Raw genomic sequence first — 25,918 nt, forward strand, 5'->3', positions numbered from 1 at the left:
TGCGGCCAAACCCAGGGAGAGAAGGAAGCCAGGTGGGTGGGGGAGACAGTGACTGATAGCCTGAGCCCCAGCACCCTGGCTGGGGGAAGATTTGTCTTGACGCTCAACCAGACTAGTTTCATTTCCTGAATTTTTCAAAAGCCCTAAGCAACAATGAAAGCCCCTGAGAGCAACCTGGAAAAATATCTCAGGATCACCACAGATTTCTGTTTCTTTTTTTTGTGGCCTAACTAGTTAAGTGTGCAGGCTCTGGAGCTGGACCCTCCGGGTTTAATTCATGGCTCACCCACTTCCTGTGTGACCTTAGGCAAGTTACTTAACCTCTCTGTGTCTCCAAGCACTGCCTGAAAATAATGGTGGTATTACATCCATTTATACTTGGAAGGCACTTAAAATAATTCCCAACCTTACTCAGATCTTGGTAAATGCTATTTTCCCCCAATATTATGAAAATGACCTGATAAAGACTCAGCCAAGGAGGGAGTGCAGGAGCTGGGTACTGTGAGCATCTGTGTGCAAGCAGGGGGAGAAAAGGCAGAAGGAAACCCGCCAAAGCAATGAGACCACTTTTCTCCAGGTCACAAAGGGTGCTGCTTGGTTTCTTTTTTATATTTTTCTGTATTTTTTTAAACACTGAATATATACCAAGAAAAATAATTGAATAAAAATTACACATGTGTGTATCTGTGCATCAGACACATATAGTGTCTATATGTGTGTATATTTTTATGTGTTATGTATTTACGTAATATATATATAATCTATTCATGCAGGTCTTCGTGTATGTGTATATATATACCCATATACCCACACAAACTTTTTAAAACCTGTGTTAGAAACTTCAGAGTCAGATACCCCAGAGCAGCGGGCCTGAGGATCATACACAGCAGTGGAAATAACCTGGCCAAGAAGCCCAACAGATGTGCTTTTAAATTCAGCCCCACCACGTCCTGAGCAAGTCCTCTGACCTCACAGAAGGCGCACGTTCAGTAGACGATGGGCACTCGCATCATCCGCATCACCAGTATCTAGTTCACATCCATCCCAGCTCCAGGGTCACAGTGTGAAATCAAAACTTCCATGTGGGAACAAAGGCTCCCTTTTTTATCCTAATAGGATGGTACAGAGGAAGATAAACAGTAACGAGAAACAACAAAGCGCACACATTGAGCGCTTGGTGCATGCCAGACCCCGCTCTATGCACTCTACCCACTCCACCGTACTAAGTCATTTATCTTTGCAAACCCGCTGGGAAGCAGACGTTAGCATCGTCCCCTCTGCTAAGCGGTGTGACCTTGAGCCTCAGTGCCCTCATCTGTCAGTGGGGTTAGGAACAGCACCACGCCCTCCCGCAGGTGGTACACCAGGGGGAGCTGGGTCAGGGTCACTAGTGACCACGTGCTCCTTGGGAAAGCACTCAACACCTCTGAGCCTCATTCCCAGAGCAGGGACAGCATGCTTGCCTGAGCCACTCCATGCAACAAAAGAACATCAGTAGATCAAAAGCCTACTTTGTGCCAAATATCACGCTGGGCCCTTTTGTTTAGAATCCTAACAACTCTCAACAAAACAAAGCAAATAACCTGAAAGATGTAGGTCTTCATTATTTTCTAATGTAGGTCTTTCATTATTTTCTAAAGAAACTGCAGCCCGACCAGTTACCCAGAGTCCCAAAGCTGATGAATGAATGCGAGGACTCCCTTGCTCCAAACAACCTACTCTTTCTGTTTCCAAAAGAAGCACAGACTGATGGTTCAGTGGGGGCTCTGGCTTTAGACCTCCTATGTCCAAATCAAAGCCACCACTCACCAGATGGGTGACATCAGCCAAGTTGCTTAACCTCTCTGGATCCCAGTTTCCTTGTCTGCAAAATGAGAGTAGTAATTCTACCACCTACAGTCCGTGGCATCGCTGCAAAGACAAAGTACATCACTCGGAGGAAAGTACCCAGTAGGTGCCCAGGCATTGAAGCTGTTATTGTCACAACCCAGTGCCTGGCCCGCAAGAGGGACCCGAAAATTTATAAAACAAATGAAGTTCTCTCTGTTCCCATTGGTTGCCAGAAACATTGCAAGCCTCAGACTTAATCTCTCTTTTTGGAAGAATTATCTCTCCAAGATTTGGAAGCTTTCTGTTCTCTGCCTACATTAAGGGGCAATGCTTGACTGATGCTCATTCGTGATCATTCATCTTCTCACGTGAGCTGAAAGCACCTCTTGCTTACCGTCGGTGTGTTTCTGGCATGTTAGCACGCGGTACCATCAGATGCTGCACCTCCTCCGTCACTCCACACCCGCACCTGTGCGGCCCCCGCCCCAGGCTCTCTCTCCTCCTCTCCACCTGGCTCACCCTGGAGGCCAGCACCCATCCCCAGGCTGTTACAAGGCCCCTGGGGACCACTCCAGCCTCAGCCAAGGTCACATGCAGGGGCCACATCTGGCCCACAGATGCACTTGGTTTGGACTATACTCTTATAAAAGATTTTCTTAAATTAATGGCCAGTGTTACAATCAAGAGACTGACACAGACAAAAAGCGGGCAGCGAAGACATTTCCTCCTAAAGTTGGCCTCCGCCTCCCCACCCGCCCCATCCTCACCCTTAAATCACCCCTAGGAGATGTCTCCCCTCTGAAAACAGGAGGAATCTCAGTGGGATGGGCAAAGCTGCCCCACCCTGGGGACTCAGACCTTCCCCAGGACCACAACCACGCACTTGCCTCTCGCCCATAAGCTGATCTCTCAAAAATCCCATTAGCCTGACTTTCAAAACAGACCCAGAATCCAACCACTTCTTACGCCCTCCATCCCCTGGTCCTAGTCCAGCCACCACCCCCTTGCCTGGACCACGGCAGCCATGCCTCATGCATCTCCCTGCATCTTCGCCCAGCCCCCCTCCACCGACGGCCTACCCTCACCAGCAAGGCAGCCAGAGGGCTCCCACTAACACCTCAGTCAGACCCCACCTTCCTGGGAATAAAAGTATTTCATGTCCAAGGCCCGAGTCTGCCCGGCCTCCTTCCTCTGGGCCTCCACCCCCTACTCTTCTGCCCTGACTCAGCCTGCTCTGCCCACGCAGGCCGCCTCTGTGTTCCTCGACCCCACCCAGCCAGGCCCTGGCCGCCCCTCCACCGGGAGCATTCACCCCCAAAAACCTGCACCTTCGACCCCCGCCTCTCCCTCTTGGCTCAAACGCCCCCTTCTCAGGAAGGCCTATCTGACCACGCCCAACTCCCCTCGCCCTGGAGATTTTCCCACAGTACTTATCACCTTCCAACACACTATTTAATTTTCCTATTTATTAGATTTCTTGTTTATCTCGCTGCAGCCAGCACGCTGGCTCCACAGGGACAGGAATTTCTGTCTGCTTTGCCCACAGCCATATTCCCAGTGCCTGGAACAGTGCCGGGCACCTAAAAGGTGCTTGATACATATTTGGAACAAATGAATGAATGAGCCAAATGAACCTCCTGATGATCTCAGGACACACGCTCCTCCTCTGAAACTCAAGGATCACCGCTTCCCTCCTCTCTTCCTCTCCTTCTCCAGGAGGGGTGAGTGGGCCTCTGCAGTAGCCCACAGTGGCCTGGATCAAGACAAATGAGTGCCAGCAAGACCTGCTCCCTGTGTCACCGAGGCAGCCTCCCCGAGCACAGCATTTCATTGGTCAATAGAAGCCAACATGCCCAGCCAACTGCCAGGGAAGTACAGCTCCCTGTCTCGACTCCCATTTCGCCCCATCTGGATTCTTTCTTCCCTGTCGCAGATATAATTTAAAGTGAATCGCAGAAAGCACAAAAGCTGAAATCCCACAGGATGAAAATCACTGTCCCGTAATCTGTTTTATGAGACGAAAGCCTGGAGACTTCACTGGCCTCCTCCAGACTGGGAAGTGGTAACCTGGACAGGTGCACCGCCAGCCCCCGACTCTTCTCCCTGAGAAGCTCATTACTCGTACCCAGGATGAAACAGAGATCAGGTTTCTGCATCTGCAAGGAATTTCTCCTGAAGGAACGACCCATGTTTTTTCCATATGTCTGAACATCTGTTCGCAAGAATCAAGAGTATTGTCTTTGGAGGTGTGTACCGTGGTTAAGCCATCTCAGATTTTGATTACCTTCTAACTAAAAGGATGGCTTTCCAATCATTCTTTCAGTTGGAAACAGGTCCCAGAGGGGGGTAAGAATAACGTTTATAGAAAGCCCCAACTCAAGGATGGATAGAGAATATAACAAAGTGTCCTCTTCCGGGAATTTCTAGGCAGGATTATGGTTAAAGGTCTGGAAGCAGGCAGGGAAAGGATTAAGTGACAATGGCAATGCACGGGCTACTCCCAGCTGGAGGGTTATTAGATCACATAAGCTGAAAAGCTATGGAAATGTTTAAAGCTCAACCTTGCAAAGCTGCCTTTGAATGACAGTTTTGTCCACCAAAGGACCACCGCATCCTGTCCTGAAATAGAACAAGGAAATGATGGCAAGTTTCCGCCAAGAGGCATGTGGCTCTTTTGAGGGGAGTCCCGTGGTTCCCTTTTTCTAGTCCCTACAGGTCAAAGTCAGGTCAAAGGACAAAGATTCCCAGGCTCCTCAGAAAGAACCTGCTCCAGTTCAATGAGGTTTAGAGCTTTTGAGGAGAAGGTGACTGGCTCTGGCTGCTAACAGGGCTCCTTCCCTAATGGGACAACTCTTAGAAAATATATGAACAGAGCCTTTCTTATCTCCTTTTCTATCTGATAAACGTTGACATAGCACAGTCCTTATTAACCCCCAGAGGACATGAACTGGGCGATATTTGCCTTGAGTCAAATCTAACCTAAACTTTGATTTAGTAGCCAAAAGATAAAAATCAGAAATTTCACATAAAAATTCAGATTCTTAGCTCCCCTGGAAAAAAAAACAAAAAAAAAACCTGTAAAACCTGGCAACTTTGGACCCATGCTCCCACATGACATAACCCAGGGGGGCTGAGTAGTGGCTGTCTCCTTAAACCAAGGTATATGCTGTGCTGTGCCCTACTCCCCACCACTCCCTACTGCTCCCTATTTGGCCAATTCAGTCATTTCCTTTCATTGTCTGGCCACCATGAACTGTCAGTTTGTAATCCTGCTTCTCCAGTCTCTTTGGTTCTCTCCTTAGTCCACTGCTTCTAGAGAGATGCAGCTTGCTACTGAGGGTGTGGGAAATAAATCTGTACAAGTGGACAAGCACTGAGCCCTGGAGTGATGGCACATGTGGTGCTGTGCCAGTCCACAGGCCTGAGAGGTAGACAGCCTAGGACTTTCTTTGCCTCTAAGCTCCAGGCTCATATACCCAACCGCCTACTTGCCATCTTTGCTTGGACGCCTCACAAGCCCTTCCTAATTCCCACACCCTAAACTGAACTCGTAATCTTTCCCTAAGAAAATACCTTCCTCCCCCAAGTCCTCCCCCGTGGCATGTGACACCAGGCATGCCTTCACCTCCCACTCCTAAGCCAGCAGCAAGTCCTGAAGATCACACCATGGAATCCATCCCCTCCCCTTCCACCGCCACCTCCTTGTCCTCGCCACCTCACCACTGCCACAGCTGATCAAATCCATCTCCCTGTTTCCTCCTTTAGAGAAACCCTCTCCTCGGAGGGAAGCCCAAGTAATCATAAAAATAGTAAATCAGAATCACCTTCCTCCCCTACTCAAAACTCATCACTATCTCCTCCTTGCCCTGAAATAAAACCTCAGCTCCTCACTTCGGCTCTTGAGTCCTGCCACCCATCACCCTCCAAGCTAAACTCAAGTGACACTGGCCCTCCTTCAGCTCCTCTGATACACTAAGTTCTTCCCTGCCTCGGGACCTTTGCACGTGTCGTGCCTTGTGCATAGGACCCTCTCCCACCACCACCAAAAGTGACAGAGGCAGAGGGAGGAAGGGCAATGTTCTTTTCTTTGCTGGCTCCCTCACCTGCTCCAGACCCCAGCTGGTAAGTCATCTCCTCCCTCTAAAGCAAGTCATCCATATAGTACTTTCTGGGCACGGTTTGCTTTGTTGAAGCAGCTGCCCCCAAGCTGTGAATCCAACAGACGAACTCCTAATCAGCTGTCACGTCCTATCTTGGAGTCCAGGTGTCATCCCAGATTGCCCTTGTCCGACTTCCCCGACCCACCCACAGCTCAGCAACGGCCACACCAAACCATCCCGGCCTATTGTGCACAGCCAGTGCCCCTGAGCTTCAGCAGGGCGGGGCCTGTGTCCGTCTCACCCGTCGTTACATCACCAGCACCTAGCACAGTACCTGGCTCACAGCAGGGCCTTGACAAAATTTTCGCCAAATGAATGAATCACGAGATCTGAGAAGTATTTAAGGTTTGGAACAAACTTTCTTCCAAGACCAAGTGACATTCAAGAGAGAGAGAAAAAGGAAAGAAAAACAGTCAAACATGATACATGCTTAAGATTTTAAACTTTATATTTAAAGAAAGAGAATGAAATGGTCGTGTACTTATTTTATTTTCATATAAAGAGGAGCATAAAACCAGTAGGCATGCAAAAAAAAAAAGTGAAGTTTTATAGTGTGGCAAAGAAAAAAGCGAGGGGTGGGGACCAGTCATCAAGAGGGGGAAAGGGAGCTGGGGTACAGCACAGAAATAGAAACAGATGGAGAGATAAAGAAAGAGGCAGAGATCAAGAGAGAAGCCTGCGGAGACTCTGAGGCCAGGTTCCAAAGAGGGCTTCGCTGCTCTGCTGGGAATGAAAGGGCAGCCCTCCGACTTCAGAAGGGGTTTTCGCACCTACTTAAAGGTTAAGAGCCCTTGTCTGCGTAAAGTTCCCCCTTCTCTTCACTTTTCAAAGTTTTTTTGAAAACTGACTTCCTAGGTTCAAAATCAGGGGTTAGCACGTTTCATTTTGAAGGGAACCCAATCTATTCAAATGATTTTTTTAAGATGTCATTTTATGACTTTTCAGGATATGGCTACAAATTTTTAAGTCACACATTGGGTTTCCAAAGTTATGAGCATGAAGAGGGGGCGGATCCTTGGGAGCTCTTGGAAGGAGGGGCATGAGTGGGTGAGCAGAGCTTGGTCCTGCACGTGGCCCAACTTCTCCAGCCAAGCTAACTGGACATGTGGGTGGTACTCTTCCCAACCAGGGCCAACTAGAATCTCCCTGAGGATCAGGATTGGGGCTCTAATGAGCTGGGGAGGGGGCCAGAATTGGGACAGCAGAGAAAATTGATAGGCAGGAGGTGTGGGCATTTTTGCCCCAGGCTTTCTCTGCCTGGTGAGAATGAGGAGACAGCGAAAGCTGATCTGCAGAGAGATGTGGAAGATGAGGAAAGTTATGTAGCAGGCAAAGACAGACATCTGGATCCAAATCCCAGGCTCACCATTCAAGAGTTATGACCTTGAACAAGGTCCTTGACATCTCCCTGACCTAACTGTAACTCCCTGACGGGGGTTTTTTTGAGAATTAAGTAAGTTAACACAGACAGAGCTTGAACCAGGGTCTAAGGTCAGAGGTAAACGCTCGCTAAGTGTTAACTATTGTTTGCATCGTCTTGCTAAACTGTAAATTCTCGAGGGTGAGAGTTTCCAGCTGTTTCATTCACACTACATCCCAGAATCTAGAACCATGCCTGGTACACTGCAGTGCTCAACAAACATTTGTTGAATGATCAAAGAATGAAGATGTCACGCAGCCCCAAAAGGATAGACACCATGGACAGAACCCCCTAACTCTTCTTATATATATTTTTCCTGCTTTTCCCATCTCAGGATAAAAGCCAAACTCTCCCCCATGCCTACCCAAGCCCTGCATTGCTCTCCCCCTACCCCACCACTCTGGCCTTTCACGGGCTGGTTACATTTGCTTCCTTAAAGTTCCTCTGACCAGTTTGCTTCCTTCTGCCTCCGGGCATTTGCACATGCTCTCCCCACTAGGGCATCCTCAGCCCCAGTCTCTTCCTCAAGGAAATCTTAACAAAGAAATCTTCCCCCATCTACACTAGCTCCTCCATCTTACGTGCCTAGAGCCCCAGGTACTCTTCCCTCCTGCTACTCGCCACAATTTGCAACTTTATCTTTTGCATGATTACTTAGTCAGTCAGTGACTCTCTCTCCCTGGATCATGAGCTCCCTGGAGAAGACGACTGTAACTTCTGCTTTTACTCTTCATTGTATCTGAGCATCCAACTCAGTGTATGGCAAGATGCAGGTGCTCAATGAACACTTATGGAAGGAATCCACTTGCGGGATGGATTGACTGAGCAAAGAAATAAATCTTGGGCCGTGACTTCTCAAGTCCGGGTTCTTCTTGAGTTGAATCTCCTAGCCTGATTTTATGCTACCGCAGTAGCCTCACATATAATCCCCTTTCTCTAACCGGCTTGAATGAGTTTCGCTCTCCACCAAAATCAAAGGCTTTGACTCCAACATACACTAACACCACCCTCCAGGTCAGGAGGTTCCCATTCTAGAAGCCTCGATCAACAATGATATGAAGACTCTTTTCCAAAAAGCAATTTTCGAGCATGACAAAGTAAATGGTAGCTGATCAGCCTGACCGCCATAAACAAGTAGAAAATGGGACAAAAGAATACGTCGCCTGTCTTCAGGCATGAGATAGCAGGGACGTGAGACTGTGGTCCACGAGGGAAAGGAAGCATAAGAGATGAGCCCATGCACGCTCCAGCTTTCTGCCTGGGGACAGCTTTCCCACCACACGCAGGGGGTGGAATTCAAGCAGAACCCAGCGGTCCTGCTGAGCTGGGGGTGCAGAGTTCAGAGTCCCAGACTCTGGAAGCAGCTGGATTCTGTGCGTGAGACATCAGAGAGGAGGGAGGTGACAGGCAAGCCCTCCAGGTCCTTGGCCAAGTGCTGGGCTGCATAAGCCCAGAGGAAGGATGTGCAGTTTCCCAGAGAGAGGCTGCTAGAGTAAAAGGGGGAACAGAGACCAGAGGTTGAGTGGGGTTGGCATATTGGGGGCGGCACTCCTATCAGAGAGGAGTAACCTCCCCACAAAGCATCCATGAAAGCTATGCCTTAAGGATAAGGTCACATATTAGAGTAAGGGCTACTTTAGACCTGCCCTAACATGGTCCAAAACCAAGCCTCAACTAGATCCACAAAGGAAGGAGACTGAAGGCTAACTCTCTGAAGTGGAAGGGCATGGGAAACACTCTAACCCTAAGAAAGTATAAAATCCAGCCTACAAAAGTTCAAAGTAATCAGCCAGTAACTCAACTACCTTTAGAGGAAGATAACAAAATCAAGATTCTCCGCGATGTCCAGTATACGCCGTCAGCACAATGTCAGTACACAGTCAACAATTACTAGACATGCAAAGAGGAGCACGTGACTTGTTTTCAGGGAAAAGAAGCAACAAATAAACACAAATCCCAAGATGGCTGTGGTGTTGGATTTAGAAAAAGCAACTGCCAGGATTTATAAGTTCCTAATATTATCATTAAAGTACTTAACCAGGTGAACACACCCAAAGCCGCCTGTGGCAATTTTAGGGTTTGGGGTTTGTATGTTTGTTTTGTGTCTGAACTGAACTCAGGTCATGTAGCTTCTAATTAAGTAGTTTCAAGAGATGATAAAAAAAATTGCATTTTTAACAACTACTCTGAAGGGTTTTGATGCACACTGCATCAGATTCTTATCATAGAATTCTCATCATAGAATGCTTTCACTTTGAGGCAAATACAAAAAAAAAGTTAAATTAATTTAAATGTATTAAAGGTCTGGTTAACTGAGTTGTTGGTGGGCACCAGTCAGCAGTTCCTGGTTAACCAGACTATATAATTAAGAATATTTCAACTCTAATTACTTTGGAGAAAAAAAAAAACAGTTTTCTACTTATTTTGGGAAAAAAAAAAAAAGCCTGAGGTTAAATCAAAAGCCACAGACATGAAAGATAACAAGAAAAAACAGGAGGAAATGCTCATGGTATAATATAAAGTAAAAAAAGAATTCAAAGTACAAACTACTATAACATCAAGTATATAAATGTACAGTGATAGACATTGTCATGTTTATGAATAGAAAAAAGGCGACAGGAAATCTATCAAAATGCTAATAATAGTTATTTGAGGTAGCATGACTAGGTATAGTTTTAACTTTTTCCTACTTTTCAATATATTGATTTTCCTCAATGGACTCTCACCTGAAATTTAAACACAAAATGATGGCTTCAGAAACCGTCAATGCAGGAACCTCTGCAAAACTCTAGCACTTCCTCAATCAGAAAGAGAAGGAAGAAGTAGCTTGAGCAGGAACAGCATCCTTATCCAGCTCAGGAAGACTGCTTTCTCTGGCTTCCGAGTAGCTGGATTAGCTTCTGATACTAATTCAATCTCAAATTCTCCATCCCTCAGAGGAGTACGAGACTAAGACACATACCTCAGCCTAATAAGCACCAGGCAGTAGCTTCGGAGAAGCGAACCAACCAGTGACAAATGGAGACACAAAAGGAAGAGAACTCAAGTCCATACCTGAACCACAGGATGGCCACCAGTCGGGGCTTTGACGGCCCCTCGGCTGCCCTCCGTCTCGTAGTGGGCCCGGTGATGTGGCTTGGGCTGCACCTCGATCCGCAGTTCATAAGAGCCTGACTGGTGGGAGAGTGGCCACTCAAGTGGAGGGAGGGATGCAGTCACTGGGATGCTGGAGGAGGAAACAGAATCGGTCATGTGTGCAGTAAGTCATAGCCAGTCAACCTGTACAATAAACATAAATGGCCCCTTTTCCAAAAATCATGTCCAATGGGCATATGATAAAATGGGGCTGTTGGGAGGCACACACTTCTCAGACACAATAGGTAGGGCTCGTCACAAAGCAGAGATCTTTTTCATTCTCTTTCTTTGCTTTCTTTTCCATCTGGATGAAGACAGTACGACTGACAACTCAATTTATGAAATAATTTCATGATATGTTAGTTGTAGCATGTTTCTAATTGTTGTAACTTCTTTTCCTCTTGGAATTTTGAAGAATATCACCTCCCATCTCCAAAAACAACACTGCTTAGCTAGGATGCTTTTCTTTTTCAAAGGAGTGAGTGTGGGAGAAGGAACACTGAAGTAGAAATCAGGGGCCCCGCTGTGTAACTAACTTGCCATGTGACAAGCATGCAACTTCATCTTTCTTATCCTCAGTCTCCTATAACCACAAATGGACCAGATGACATCTGAGAGCTGTTTTAGCTTATTTCTATGTCTGATGAATATCAATTTAAAGTAAATTTAGAGAGAGGTCATTCTCAGTCACAGTTATTACTTCTCGGGTCAAGTGTAGAACATCTAACCACAGAGAGGTCTGGTTTTGGTACAAGTGAGCCAAACCACTCAGACTCCCTACAATTAAATGAGGAGTAAAGGTCAAGAACGTAACTGGAGTTACACATCCAAGCTCAAGTCCCAGCTCCACTTTTAACTACCTATGTGACTTTGAGCAAATGCTTTTATCTCCCTAGGCATTTCCTCAACTGTGAAATGTGGATACTGAGATCATATAAAGAGCTTAGCATAATAAGTGCTCCATAAGTATTAGCTATAATTATTTTTCCTGTAATATATTGTATATTTCAAGTAAAGAGTTAATTCCTGTAGATGATCTGACTACAGTATTAATGATACTAGATACGGATGCCTTTACAGCTGAAGTTGTAAGATCTTTGAGGGCAGGCCATTAAGTTTCATTTTATCAGACAGTCTCAGCCCTACCCAGCACACACAACAAGTATGTGATATGAGGTTAGAATTATGTCATTGAAGAGCTGGCTGAGATCTTGAAGCTCTATCTAGACCATTCCTTCAGAGCCCCAGAGAAACTAAAGACATTTCCCCAAGATCACTGAGCAAGTCACAGTCAAGGCTCCAACTTAAGTCTCTCGACCCCTAGGCCAGTGCTCCATCCACATCTCTACACTGCCTCTTACCATACTAATTTATTTAAAATAGGTCCAAGAAAATATCTCATTTACGGAATGAGTCTAGAGCAATGCCTAACATTTGACAGGATCTCAGTGAATACGCAGTGAGTGGGTGGATAAATGAATCAAAGGATAAGTGAATAAATGAATGAATGAATGAGCAGTTTTATTTCAAAGAACCCCTGTGTGTTCAAAGTAGCTTTGAAGTTGCAAAGGCATGAATTTGTGTCACTATGTCCTGGTTTTTCACATGCAGCGGAAAACATTAATCCAACCAAGATTTTCTTTCCCACTAAGCCCAGAGCTGCTAGAAGCTAACATTATTAATTGGACTTAATTAAGCATTTGCAATGAAGCCAATTCCCTCCCTTGTTTATGAAGCAACACCAAGGGGAGGATGGAGGGCAGTGGAGCCCCCGTACTCTCCATCAGTGCCGGAGTCAAACTTGAATATATAATCCGACTTACAATTACATCACTGTGCACGCAAATCTCCAGCCCTTTTTTCCAACCACATTACCTCGTGAAGCCCCTCCAACCCTGAAGGCTCAGGGTGTCCAAAGTGCCTTTATTTCTCCCTTCTTACAGTTCCAAACTGCCTTCAAGCTTCTGCCTACAACCAAGGTGCCACGTGTGTTCAACACTCTTACGCTCACCAGGTATGCAAGTTATCATTTTTTAAAGTTTGCAAAATAAGGCTCATTAAAAGAATCATCTTACCCCTGTGTTAATAACTTTGGAAGCATCAAAAACTTCACTGAGGAGAAGATTCAGTGGAACATTCCAGAGTACCAACTTCTAATTTTGTTTGGTTCTGGAATACGTGTTTGACAACTTTGAAACACACACTTAACACTCAGACCACTGGAGCCAATCTGAAACACGGCATTTGAATTCCTCCCCTCTGTTGAGTCACCCACGCTCCCTGAGATAAATATAATCATGAGACTTCTCTGAATGCCCTATCCTCTCAATCTTACAGAAAATTCTTGCAAACATCTCACTGGCTGGCACAGACTGGCACTTGTTAGGGACTAAAGGACTCAAACTCATCAGAACCTCTCAGATCAAGCCACACAATGGAGAGGAAAGGACTGTATATACAATAAAGTCTCAGATAAGTGCCTCACAATCCTATTTTGCATTAATGTCCCCACCCTACTCCTAGTCATTAAATAAGCCGCTTTGGGGGCTCTGTAGCAGAAAGAACCAGGTGTCCCAGATCCTAGCTGGGCGATGGGCATGTTACACCGACTCTCTGAGGCGGGCTTCCCCACCTGCACCAGGCCCTGGTCCCGATCAGCATTCCTAAGATGACTCCATGAAACTTCAGTCTCAGAACGCCGTGGCCAAATGACTTTGAAATTGCTGCACTTTCTGTCCACAGTTGGGTGTGGCCCCGACACAAAGGCATCTGCGAGACTCTATTAAACCCAGAGGCTCCTACTCTTAAGGGACACCGACTGACCTATGATGGCACTAGTGTTGTCAGAACTCACTGCAGAGGGAACGTCAGACTGGGAGCTCCGTAGGGCCATCGTGATCTGCTCTGGGGATAAGCCAGGCCCAGGGGACAGGCCCCTATGTTACTCTCAACCCTATATCAATCAAAACGGCTCTACATTATCTATCTTGACATTCAACATTTTATTTGGAAAAAAAAAAAAGGCTTCCATTTGCTAAAAGTAACTAACACTTTGAAAACCACTGGGAGGATGGTAATAGCATAAGGCTTTGATTCTTCATCGAATAAAACGGAATAATATCTGCTCCTCATTTTTCTTACCACCAAAATGAAGATAAATATAATAGCAAACCAGCTTTACATGAGAACTTTAAATGAAGTAATGCTAGAGTACCTAGAACTGTGCCTGGCACACAGCAAGCATCCTTAAGTGTTGGTATCTTTACTATAACCCCTGTTAGGAGCTCAGCCTCCTAGCACACGGCTTGTCAATGAGGAAGCGACAAAGTGCTTCCTCTATAAAAGACAAGATGCCCTGACAACAATGACTGCTGCCCTTTCTGTAAGCTCCTACTCTATGCAGGTTCCAGGCCAAGAGTTTGATATACATCATCTCACCTAATCCTTGAAAAAAAAAAAAAACCACCATGAGGTAGGTATCATCATTATCCGCATCTCACAGAAATGAACCAAGGCCCAGAAAGGTGCTCCGTGAGAACAGAGGTCCTGATTGATTAGCAAGGTCTGCCTTGGGCAGGGCATCCCAAAGGTGCTCCATGAGAAAAGAGGGTCCTGCAAGATAAGTGACGTCTGTTATGGGCACCGCAGGATGGGAGCAGCGGACATGCCCACGATCACAGACAGCACGTGGTCAGAGCCAGGACTCAGATCCAGTCTTGAGGGACCCCAAGCCTGTATGCTGCTATCGACATGCATCTCTTCCACTCACCAAGATTTTAAGCTTCTTGAGGATTATCAGCCTCCATATCACTGACTGCAGTACCGAGGCAGCCAGCAGATGCCAACAAACATCAATTCCTCTTAGAATAAAACAGCAAATTCCACGTGTTAAGGCTTGCTTTGTGCTTATCAGAATGTCAGCTCCATGAAGGCAGAATTTTTTTCCCATTTTGTTCACCACTGTCACCCCAACACCTATAACAGTGCTTGGCACATAGTAGGTATTTAATAAATACTTGCTAAATGAATGAATGAATGAGACAGGTGTCACCTGAGCAATCACATGCATCCTATGACTGCATCATCATAACCACACCCCTTAAGGCAGGTACACTTATACCCATTTTACAGATGGGAAAACTGTAGCTCAGGTAATTTTTTTTTCTGAGAATTTGGCTTTCTTTTCAAGGTCTCGCAGCCAGTTAATGGACAGCCAGGATTTAAAACCAACTCAGTCAACTCTGAATCCCATACTCTTAACCAGAAAAACTCTTAAAACTAGCCCATGGACTAAGTCGTTTTCAAAGCCCGACTCACCTGCAGATGGGAATGGCAGGCACGAGCTGCTTGGGCCAAGTGGGCGGCACCAGTAGGATGGACTCGGGGGCTGAGTTCCTCCTCTCCTCCTGCTCGCAGGGCCCCAGGAACTCCACCGCTGGGTAGATGTGCCGGGGCAGGCCAGCCTTGGAGGGGGCGGCCGACACCGGCGATGGGTCGGGGCTGGTCTTCCACATCTTGGGGGGGATCCCACAGGGCGAGTCAGTGGAGAGGCTGTTCAGGGCATCCATGAGGACGGCAGAGCCAGCCGTCGGGGGGTACCCAGCGGGGGTGCCGTCGTCCCGGGGCTGCGGCGAGGGGCTCCGCGAGCGCTGGGGTGAGGCTCCGGGCAGCGGGGCAACCAAGGCCCCGGCGCACGAATGCCTCCGCTTGGCACCAGGCGACGAGGAGCGGGAGGCCGGACGGGGCACGGGCGAGTGGCGGCCCAGGCAGCTGTCCTCAGCGAGGCCGGTTCGAGGTGACATTATTGGCGAGGTTCTGGGGGAATAATGAGCAGGGATGTTTTGAAACTGGGGACACAGGTCGTCGGGCCCGCCGTTATTGGGCGAGACGCAGGGCGAGGTGTAGGGGGAGAAGGTGTCGGAAATGAAGCTGGCAGAGGAGCCGCTGCTAGCGGGGCTCAAGCAAAGCGGCTCGCGGTAGCCCTCGAAGCCGGGCACGGGCAGCGTGAACCTCGGGCTGGCGGCCACCACCCCTGCCAGGGGCGGCTGCTCCACCAGGAGGCCAGTGTCTCTCACGCGGAAGGGCCCCCCTGCCTGCATCAGTTCGTGGGATGGAGTGATCTCGATCCGAGGGCTCAGGCCCGAGGCCCCTGTTGGCTTGGCCGCCGGGCTCAGAAAGTTCTGGGGCCCCACCCTATCCGGCTCTCCCAATCGGCTGGGGGGCTCGCCAGAGAGACTGGCTAGGGGGCTGTATGGCTTGAGGCCATAGTCCAGTACATCATCAGGGTATGCGAGTCCGGAGGGTGGGCTGGCGACCTTATGTGCATTCGGTTCTTCTGGAAAGAGAAGGGGGGAGGGAGGGGTCTTTTAAGCCTCTAAAACAGAACTCCCGATGCAGAGCAATCACAGATTGGGTTTTGTCTCGTTTGTTTTTTAAATCCCCACCATGCCAAACCCCAAGCTAGAACCTCCTCCCTTCACAGAAGGAAACAGAGGCCACTTCATCCCGGATTCCTTGAACAGAGAGATCAAAGCGCAAAGACTTATCGTGCAGGTGCACGTGCACAGCTGGTCCGAGCCATGCAGCGTCAGCCAGAGACCGGGGTGACCAGCTGGGCTAATGGCTTCCAAACTTTTGTTTCTGTTTCAAGAAGAAATGCATTTCATTTCACAATTCGGTTCACAACGTCATACTCATTGGCAACTGAAACAAAAGTTTCACAAAACAATACTTACCCTGCTACATATGATGTGCTCTTATCTATCCTCCTGCCTGGAGTTATTTTGTTTCAATGCTGGTCATAACTCATTCAACAGATTTCCTGTCCCACCAGTGGGTCATGACCCACAGTTTGAAAAACACCGATCTAGGCCCATCTGATCATTGCACATGTACGATGCAGCTACGGGACGCAGAAGGGGACTGCACCAGCTCTGGGGACCATCGAGCTCTGGGTTCAGATCCCACATGTATATGCCCACGTGAAAAAAGTGGCTTAATTTCGAAGCAGGACTCCTGAGTCACATCTCATCATGTGCCATTTTACAGATGAAGAAACTGAGCTCCAGGGAGGGGAAGAGATTCACCCAATACAGAATGAACAGGATAGAAATTCCACAGACACGCCACTTGGCCCCCAAAAGCCAGAGCCATGGCTATATGGAGCCTCCCAAACTATTAAGATCAGTGGATACAGAATGACCTAATTTCTTCTCTGATTGTGGCCGCCTAGCTGAGGCTTCTGCTGCCACCTCAAAAGCACCCACAGCTGGGGAGTGAAATGAGGGAATTAGCTATCTGTTCCCACCACCCTTCACCGCGCCCCTCCTTCAAGCTCCCCAGTTCAGTGGAGGCCCCTCTCTGTCCTAACTTAGAGGTCAGGCTTGACACCTCCCTGTCATGCCCTTATGTCTGATCCACCAGCAAAGCTTCACCACTCTATTAAAATGTAAAACAAATTCAGGTGTCGCCCCCTCCTGCCATCCCCTCCCACTTGGACGGTTGCAGTCACTCCCTCCCTGGCCTCCCCATTTCTACCCGCACCCTCTACGGTCTGTTCTCCATGCAGCTGTCTAATGAAATGTCCATTGTAAAGTGAAATCTGCTTTAAAGGCTTCCCCAGATGTCCCAGGACAGTCCTTAACACACTTGCCCCCTGGCCCCACTCTCCCCACTTTTCCCGCAAGCTGATTCAGCACCAGCCCCGCTGACATCTTCACTATTCCTCAAGCAGCTCCTGCTTCAGGGTTCTTACATGTGACATTCCCTCTGCCCCGAAACTCTCCCCTGAAGATCTTCACCCGGCTGCTTCCCTTAATTCCTTCACATGCCAGCTCAGTCTGCCCCTCCTTGGACAGGCCCAAAAGGATCGTCTCCACCCCATTTCCCTGCCATCTTTTCTCCACTGACACCTGTTACAACCAGCTCATATCACATCAGATATTGTCTGCTTGGGGCATCACATCCTGCTAGATCAAGGGCAGGCAAACTATAGCTCATGGACGAAATTTGGCCCACAAGTTACGTTTGTAAATAAAATTTTATTCGAACAAAGCCACTCGCATTTGTTTACATTTGGCCTATTGCTTGCTTCCACACTCTAACAGCAGAGCTGGCAGTTGTGCACAGATGACCCTCAATTTCTTTGGTGCCCTTTCTGGTCTATCCTGGGGTAAGTGCTGTCTGGTTTAGCTGAGCTTATCTCATAGGGGTCAGACGGTGCCCTACCCCACGTAAGAGCCCAGAAACGGCTTTCCACAGCTCTTAGGGCAAAGATAAATTCAACTAGACCAGGCGGGTCAGGCCCCTGACCGCCCCTCTAGCCTTGCCTCGCTCTGCCCTCTCCTCTCTCTCTCTGGACTCCAGCCAAACTGCCTGTTTTCTCTTATTAGAAGGCACCAAACTCCTTTCTGCCCCAGGACCTTTGCATTTGCTGTGCCTGCTGCCTCAAGAGTTCCTCCCCACCTGCATTCAGACCTCTTCTCTCTAAAGCCACTCCTCTCCAGCTTGGCCGAAGTATCACGTGCTCCCAGAAGCCTTTCTGACCTTGACGAGCTCAGACCCACTCACACTTCCCTGTTCGGCTCCATTGCACTTCTCACAATACCAACCAAGTACTTCTGCAGTTATTTGTGTATTGTCTCTCTCTCCCCCAACTCCCAGCCCCACCCCCATCAGTCAGTCAATTCCATGAGGATTCTCTCACCCCCACCAACTGTATTCCTAGCACCTGGAAAGGACCTGCCACAAAGCAGGCCCTCAAAAAGCATCTGTCAGTCGGCTGAATAAATTAACAAAGCTAGTTTAGAAAAGTCTGTGTGAAATATTTAAACTACTTCTCAAAGATGCTAACATCCAAAGCAACAGGTGGAACGATATAACCTCAAGAGAGGGTGATTTGGTAAAATCTATCAAAACTCCAAATGCACGCATCCTTGGAACCCAGCAGTGTCGCTTTCAGAAACTTATCCTGCAGATAGTCCCTCATGTGTGCAAAATGAGTGTGCATAAATGTAGTCAGTCCAGCCCTGTTCGTAATCCCAAAAGCCTGGAAGCAACCTACTGCCCATCAGCCGGGAATGAGTTAAATTTTGTTGTAAATAAAATGGGGTATAATACAGCTATAAAAAGGGTTGAAAAAGTTCTTTTTGCATTGATATAGAATGATGACGAGATAGTGCTAAAGATGCAGACAGTTTGCATAGTATAAAAACAGAGGGTAAGAGAGTGTGTACGCACACACACACACACACACACAATGCTGATGGACGCACAGGCCTTCTCTGGGAGTTACAGGTCACAGTGACGTCCTCCAGGGAGGACTAAGTAATCAGAGGCAGTGACAGGGCAGAAAAGAGACTCTGATTTCTGTATTATGTAGATACGGAAACATAATTTCCAAAGACACATGTTTTTATTTCATTTTAAAGGTGGGGGGCTGCCATAACATGAGATAAAGAAATGACACCCTGGTTTAGGAAGCAGGAAATTGAGTTGTCATCCTACTCTGCCACTGACTACCTTGGAAAAGTCCCCCACCCACTCGAAGTCAAGACCGCCTCATGTATAACAGGATGGCGTTAAACCAGATCAGTCTCCTTGGTTGCTTCTGGCTCTGAAATCTTTCATTTTTCTAGCTCGATTCTGTAGGGCCCAGGGTTCTCGTGAAGCTACAGTTCAATATAAACGTGTTTTTGCGCTTGCGCGTGCACCCACAAACACACATCTTCCCCACAGGTAGCAGTGTAGAGTTTTTAATCTAGAAAGAAATCAACATCAAGTCCGTGTCTGACAACATTCTGCTAATCCACTGCCCTGTGCACCAGCAAAACAAAACCCAAAACGCCTCTTAGCAAAAATTCCGGCCTTATCAGAAAAACTGCATTACATCTTATCAGAAGCACCCCCTCAGGGGCTGACGTGAACTGTCACAGAAACTCCGGCCTTACACACACACACACCCCACGCACACTCCCGGGCAGCGCTGAGAAAGAGAAAGGCCAGTTTGCTGAGCAAAAAGCCTTTAAAGCCTTTGCCTTGGTTTTAATTAATCCAAGCAGCAGAGTTTCTTCTTCTTTTCTCTCCCCAAGATTTTGAAAGTTTAACCACAAGCAGGGAATATGGAGGTAATTTATAATCATTTAATTCTCAGTCCCCTGGGCATCTGACAGTAAATCTCACAGACAAAAGACTCATCATTAGGATATTTCTTTAAGTAGCGAGGATTCTCTGCTCTTTCTTCCCAAAGAACTGCCATCCTCGCAGACGACTCCCTTACAGCCCTCGCTGTGGGCACAGCACTGGGCGAAGTTAGCTCCATCTCAGAAGCACCAGATTCTCTCCAAAAAGTCTCCAAAAAGCTTGCTTTTCTTACCACTTGCATGATCTTTGCTATATTCATGTACCACCCATAAATATTATTTACTTAATATTTCTATTTAAATGTATTCGCATATTACCTTAATTTTTTTTAAAAAGGAAACTTCACACCGCTGCCACAAATGGAAAATCAGTGTCACCTCCATAAATAGAAGGTAGGGTAAAAATACAATAAAAATAAAAGTTACTAAATTCAAGCGAGACACTGATGCCGGCCAAAGGCTCTGAGCCTGAGGCCCACGTTTTTCCTCTTCAGTGCTCTTACCTTAGATAATTTATACATACAGATAATTTATACATCCAGATTTTGAGGATAGAGTTCAGTGAGTTTTGCCAAATGTTCTACCCCCTTGTCACCACCACCATAATGAAGACGCAGGTCATTTCCACAATCCCAGAAAGTCTACTTTTTTAAAGCTGGAGGTGGGAGGAGGAACAGCAAGTGTCAGGAAGAAAGGCGTTGAAGACATAGTAGCACCTGCGACTCCACTCCTCCCGACCAGATTACAGAGAAGCACCACAAGGCAGGTGGCTCTCATTACATGCGATGTCCTCATTGGTGGGCCCCGTAAAACCATCCCACTTGCCATGGGAGGTACCTGGCCCACACTCGAGCCATCGGTATCCAGAAAGAGGCCGAAGGTGGAAGGAGAGAGGGGGGAGCCAGAGCTTGCGGCTCTAGGTCCTGTGTGCCCCCACGCTTCTGCACATGCTTGCCCCAGAACTCCCTTCCATCCCTCCTGTCCTGCACACAGTGGCCCACAAGACTACTGGGAGCATCAGCCTGTGAGTCAAACCTGAATCGATTCAGAAATGAGACATCTGGCCACCGTCAGCCCTCCCAGGTCAGTCATCTCCGCAGCAGACATCTGAAAGTTCTAGTTTTCATCACCTCTTCCCTCATCAAGTTCCCAGGTATTTACCCCAACCTCTAGACCCCGTGAATATTTGGGGAGCTCTCTGGCCACTCTCAGAAACCGCAAGGCAAGGTTGCCGGGGAGGCCACTCCAGCCTTGCCTCAGCGAGGCGTCTGCACTGAGATCCGGGCCTCGGTTAACACAGTTAGGGGCCCCCAGCCCCGCTGCCTCGCCCCCTCCGGCTGTGTGACCTGGGGGACCACTGAGTCCTCGCGTACAACGTGGTGCTGAGATTGGCAACAGTACCCACCTGATGTTTCACCTAATCCAGATGAAGCCCAAAACACATGAAATAAACAATCAATGGGCCTATCAGTACATTAGTATTATTATGGAAAGAATGAGCTTTTAAGTGAAGATTGTCCCCTTTCTCTGCTTTCTTGCCTTATTTTACAACTTAAAAGTGTAACATCCACTAGCCCCCAGTGCCTTCAAAAGCATTAAAAAAAGAAAAAGGGAAGAGATTTTTATAAAAATGAAACGTATCGGTCAGCACTTTGAGAATTCTCTTTTTCTGCTCATCTTCAGAAAATATGTGAAGTAGGTAAAGAATGCCTCCAACACCCCTTCCACTCCATGCTTTGTGCTCTTTTTCTCCTGGCTGCCTGGGATCTGATCAACTAGATCTTACTGAAGTGTTACTGACACAATGAGCTAGTTGCAAAAACAGAACTCATTCTAGCTAACACGTCTCTACCGTTTACATTAAACCAAGAACCACAGTATACGTGTTTAACATGCAGTAATGTTTGTCTGACAAGCACCCTACAATGCAGGTGATAGTTTCCTCATTTTATACATGGGAAAAGTGAGGCTCAGAGAGGGTGGTTAATTTGCCCAAGGTCACACAGCTTCTACATGGCAGAGCCAGGTTCAGTCTCAGGCAGCCTGGCCTCCACCCCACAACCATCACTCCACCCTGCTTCTCACAAGAGGGTACTTCCTGCATGGTGACACTTTAACCCGAACACACAGAAAGGAGGTACCCCCAGGATAAAAACTGCTCTGGAGCCTCAGGAGGTAGGCTGCCCCGACAACTAAAGACACGGACTCCTGTCTTCTGGACTATTCACAGTCCCTCCATTTGCCCCAGGATTGAGTCAAAGATTATTTTAAAAATCCCACTCAGGCCACACAAAGGTCCCTGCCAGCGCCTGGCCTCCTGGAGCCTCTAGCTCACCCTCAGGGACACGCGGCCAAGTCTGAGGCAGCCGTCTGTGCCAACCCACCAGCCAACAGATCGCTTCTGAAAAAAGGAACAGCGAGAGAACATCTTCTCCACCTAGAACTACAGGCGGGCGGAATTTTCAGGAAGCAGAATAGAATGACTGAAATAGAAACCCAGCCAAGGAGCCTCCATGAGGCGCCTGTCCTTTGGGGGAGGGGAGGGGGCAGAGCGAGCCGGTGCTCTCAGGCTTGAGCAACTCGGAGGAGAGAAGCCAAGGCACGGCCTGGAGGCCAGACACCCCTCAGGCTGGCAGCGGGGCCCCGGAGCTGCGGTCCACCGTCTGAGGCGATAGGCCCACCGCTCAATGAGCTCACATCCCAAGGTGGTGTGCGGTCCGGGCCGTGGGTTTGAGACATCACAGTCTGTTGCCATGGCAGCGTTAGGATGCCACAACCTGGCACCGCACATGTGAGGCTGGAGGGCGGGGGAGAAGATGGAGCGAAAGCGTCCCGCCTGCCTCCATCCCACTACTCTCATAACCTCCTGTGTGTTGGGGCCACAAGGAAATGCCAAGAGGAGCAGAAGGTAAATGGATTTTTCATCTGGCGGCTCGCCCCACCTATAGGAAAGACCTTCTTTGAAAACTTACAGAGTGCCCTCAAGTAACAAATTCAGCACGTAGCAAACTTTCCAAAGGGCCCCCAACACCCCTTCTGCCCCTGCCATGCACGCACACTGGACAGTAACTGGATTCCCAGTCAATGGATTGTGTGCATTAATAACGCTGGAGAATCAGGTTGTCACACCCGTCATTCAGAGGTGACACATACAGACAGACGCAGGGCGTGCGAGGTGAGAAATTCCATCCAGATAAGTCAGGTCCAGAAACGCCAGAGAGGGAAGGAAGGCAGTTTACCGCCCCGTCTCGTCAACGTGGAACCACTGGAAAAAGCCACCTTGAACGCTACGCTCTTTGCTGACCTTGCCCCAGCTAAGGCAGCTGTCTGCCTTCACCAGACAGGGCAGAAAGGAGGCCTCGGTCCTGTCTCCCAGGCAGCCTGCCACGACACAGGCACCCGGGACACAGGACCCGGGACAACTTGCAAGCACCAAGCTTTACCAACTGGCTACTGGCATGACCGTTTGCAAAAACACACGCACCCGCGCGAGCTGACACGTATTCCTTTGGAGAGAAGCGGAGAAATGCATGGAATCTGCAACCCGTGTGCCTCGAGGTCAGCTTTGGGGTGGGGGCATCAGGGCCCAGGCATCTGGCAGACTTGAAACCTCACCTCCGTCCTCAAATTAAGATGGAAAGAACCGGTTTAAAGCCATTCCAGGGGGCCCTCCTGCTTTCAAGAAGTTCAAAGACCTTTCGATTTTCCTTCACTCAAATAGCTGGTGTTCACTGTGCCTCGAACTTTCCTGTGTACTGTCTCCCTCTCTGAAGCTTATAAGCACCCTGGGAGGCGGTACTCTCACCTCCTCTGTGTTACAGTTGGGGCAACTGAGGCTCGGGGGTGTGGAGAGGCACCCAAGGTCACAAAAACAATCAGGGGCAGACCTGGGATTCAAACTGAGACATCATTTAAACGCAGTAAAATGCACAGATATTAGAAGTCCATCTCGGGCCTCTTTACAAATGTATGCACCTGTGTATCCACCACTCAAGATATGGACTATTTGCACCTGGCCAAAAGGTTCCCTGGTGACCTCATCCTCATTCAGGGGGACCCAGTAGCCTGCCTTCTCTCACTGCAGACCAGGCTTGCCTGCTCTGGAACATCATATAAATAAAATCAGACGGGATGGACACGACACATCTGTCCTCAGCCTTATGGCTGAGAGTCAACAATGTTGTATGCCAGCTGCCTTTTCTTTTTTCTTGCTGTGTAGTATTCCATCAAAATGATTACATTCACACTTTATCCAGTCACCCTGCCATACTATCTCCGTTGTTCAAGAAGACAGCCACTGGAGATTAAACTTGTGGTGCAGAGAGGTCACTCTCCAATAGAATAGAGTCTCTCCACATTTGTTTTGCAGGGCACGGCAGAGAGCAGGGTTCAGGCACTTCCTTGCCAAAAGGAGAAGGAAAGATCTGGTCGAAGAATTAATCAGAAATAGACCTCAGATAATCCTCCCTGAGAAGAAGGGCTTGCCACAGCTAACTCTGTCTCTCCATCAAAGCCCTGCACAAGGGACGTGGGCGAGGCGGTGGCCACCTTCCTCTCTTCTTTTCCTCTAACTCACTCAGCAAAGCCCCCTCAGCTTTACACCAGCACCTCCAACAGCCATGCCCCTTACTGAGTCCCACACCCCCCAGCCCAGCCTGCAAGGCTGATTTCCACCTTTCTTTCAGCCACCTTGAAATCCAAGTGGAAACTTTCCCTTGAAGACTGTAGGGCTCCTGTTACCTTCGGCCAGGGGCAGAGACTTAAAATTAATACCCAATTGACTGATGGGTTCTTTATTTACACTTGTCCCCAGGAGCCTTCATCTTAGTGCCATGTTCCCGGGGGTGGGCACACTTCCCTCAGTGGCCCCTGGTAATCACAGTCATTAATGACAGTCCTCCTTTCTCCATGGCAACGGAGGTGACGGCACCCACTGCGGACTTCAGACCTGCAGCCCAGCTTCTTAGGCCTACCCAGGTCAACAGCCCCTTTCTGTGGTCTTTACAATAACTCTCGCAGGCACTGCAGACTTCAAGGTTTCTCCCCTCACCCCGTCTCGTTTGACAGTGCCTCTTTTTCGCAGGCATGCCCAAGCAGGTTTGTTTTGATAAGGACCTTTATAAATTCTGAGCTTTGTAGGCAACTTTCTTACCTTCAGAAAGCCCGCTCACGCATGGCTCAATTACAATTCACGTGGGAAGGGCTGGCTTTTAGAAATACATCGTATTCACTAAAATAGGCCCAGCTGAGTAAATGCTCTTTCCCCAAACCTCAGGTTAGGATGCAGGGAGGGTCCCAAATGCCAACTCAGGAAAAGCAATCTCTCTGCTCTTCCTGCAGTTTCCAGTGGACCTTTGATACATTTCTCTGGCAGAGGGGTTTAAAAAAAAAAAGCATTAAAAATCCAAGGCACAGGGCTTTAGATCTAAATGCCAGTTTATAGGAAATGCAAGGAGCAGAAGAACATGTTTTTAAACAAAAAACCACCACAGGGATGCCACTGGCAAAATCCTGCACGTAGAGAACAGCACAGGAAAAGTCACCCTGATTCTTCAACAGATAAATGGCAAGAAAACAGACTGATGGCGAGTTTTATCAAATGAAAGAGACATAACGGCTGTGTCAACCAAGTACAACGTGAGGCTCTTGCTGGGATCTTGGGGCACACAAATTAACCACAAAAAGACTTGTGACACAAGCAGGAAATTTAAAGACTGGACATTTGAAATTAAGTATTTCTTTCTTTAGGTTTGATAATGGTATTTGATTGTTTTTAAGAGTCCTGATTTTTGAGAGCTACAAACTAATCTATTAATAAACTCTTATCCCGTCTGGGATGTGATTTCAAGTAACCAGGGGTGAAGACGCAGACAATATAGAGAGGCAGGGAGGAAACAAGATGGGCCTGATGTTGATAACCATTGAGGCCAGGTGGTGGGAACATGGGAGTTAATTACACCGTTGTCTCTACTTTTCCATATTTTGGAAAATGTTCATAATAAAAGTTCAGGGAAAAAGTCAAAGGCAGTTCCTCTTGCTTTGGGGGAACCCAGGTCGGGCTTTGCTCCAGCGAGGGAGGCACACAGCCCCTGACCCATTCCAGGAGGAGCCCCAGGGCCGAGTCTTGCCTTCTTCCCTGAGCTCAGTTTGGTTGGGAACAATCAGCAAAAACCGAACCGCGTGCCAGCCCGGGGAAGCCGAGTTCGGCCGGAGCTCTGCGGAGCCCGTGGCTA

At 48.1% G+C, this 25,918-nt stretch overlaps 1 protein-coding gene across 10 annotated transcripts in view; it reads right to left on the minus strand.

Annotated features, from left to right (window-relative positions):
* NFATC2 (nuclear factor of activated T cells 2) overlaps nucleotides 1–25,918 on the minus strand; it is a 147,064-nt gene that overhangs the window by 102,152 nt on the left and 18,994 nt on the right. For 6 of the 10 annotated variants that reach the window (XM_072944404.1, XM_072944408.1, XM_072944406.1 and 3 more), the window contains exons 2-3: nucleotides 14,863–15,360; nucleotides 10,465–10,636 (exon numbers count right to left, since the gene is read on the minus strand). In XM_072944404.1, the coding sequence (XP_072800505.1) occupies nucleotides 10,465–10,636; nucleotides 14,863–15,347 (657 nt within the window). In that variant the 5' untranslated portion in view covers nucleotides 15,348–15,360. Of the gene's footprint in view, nucleotides 1–10,464; nucleotides 10,637–14,862; nucleotides 15,881–25,918 lie in introns of all 10 variants that reach the window. The other 4 variants (XM_072944402.1, XM_072944403.1, XM_072944400.1 and 1 more) reach the window with 1 other exon arrangement.

This window comes from Vicugna pacos, chromosome 19, assembly GCF_048564905.1.
Source record: "Vicugna pacos chromosome 19, VicPac4, whole genome shotgun sequence".
Taxonomy (NCBI): domain Eukaryota; kingdom Metazoa; phylum Chordata; class Mammalia; order Artiodactyla; family Camelidae; genus Vicugna; species Vicugna pacos.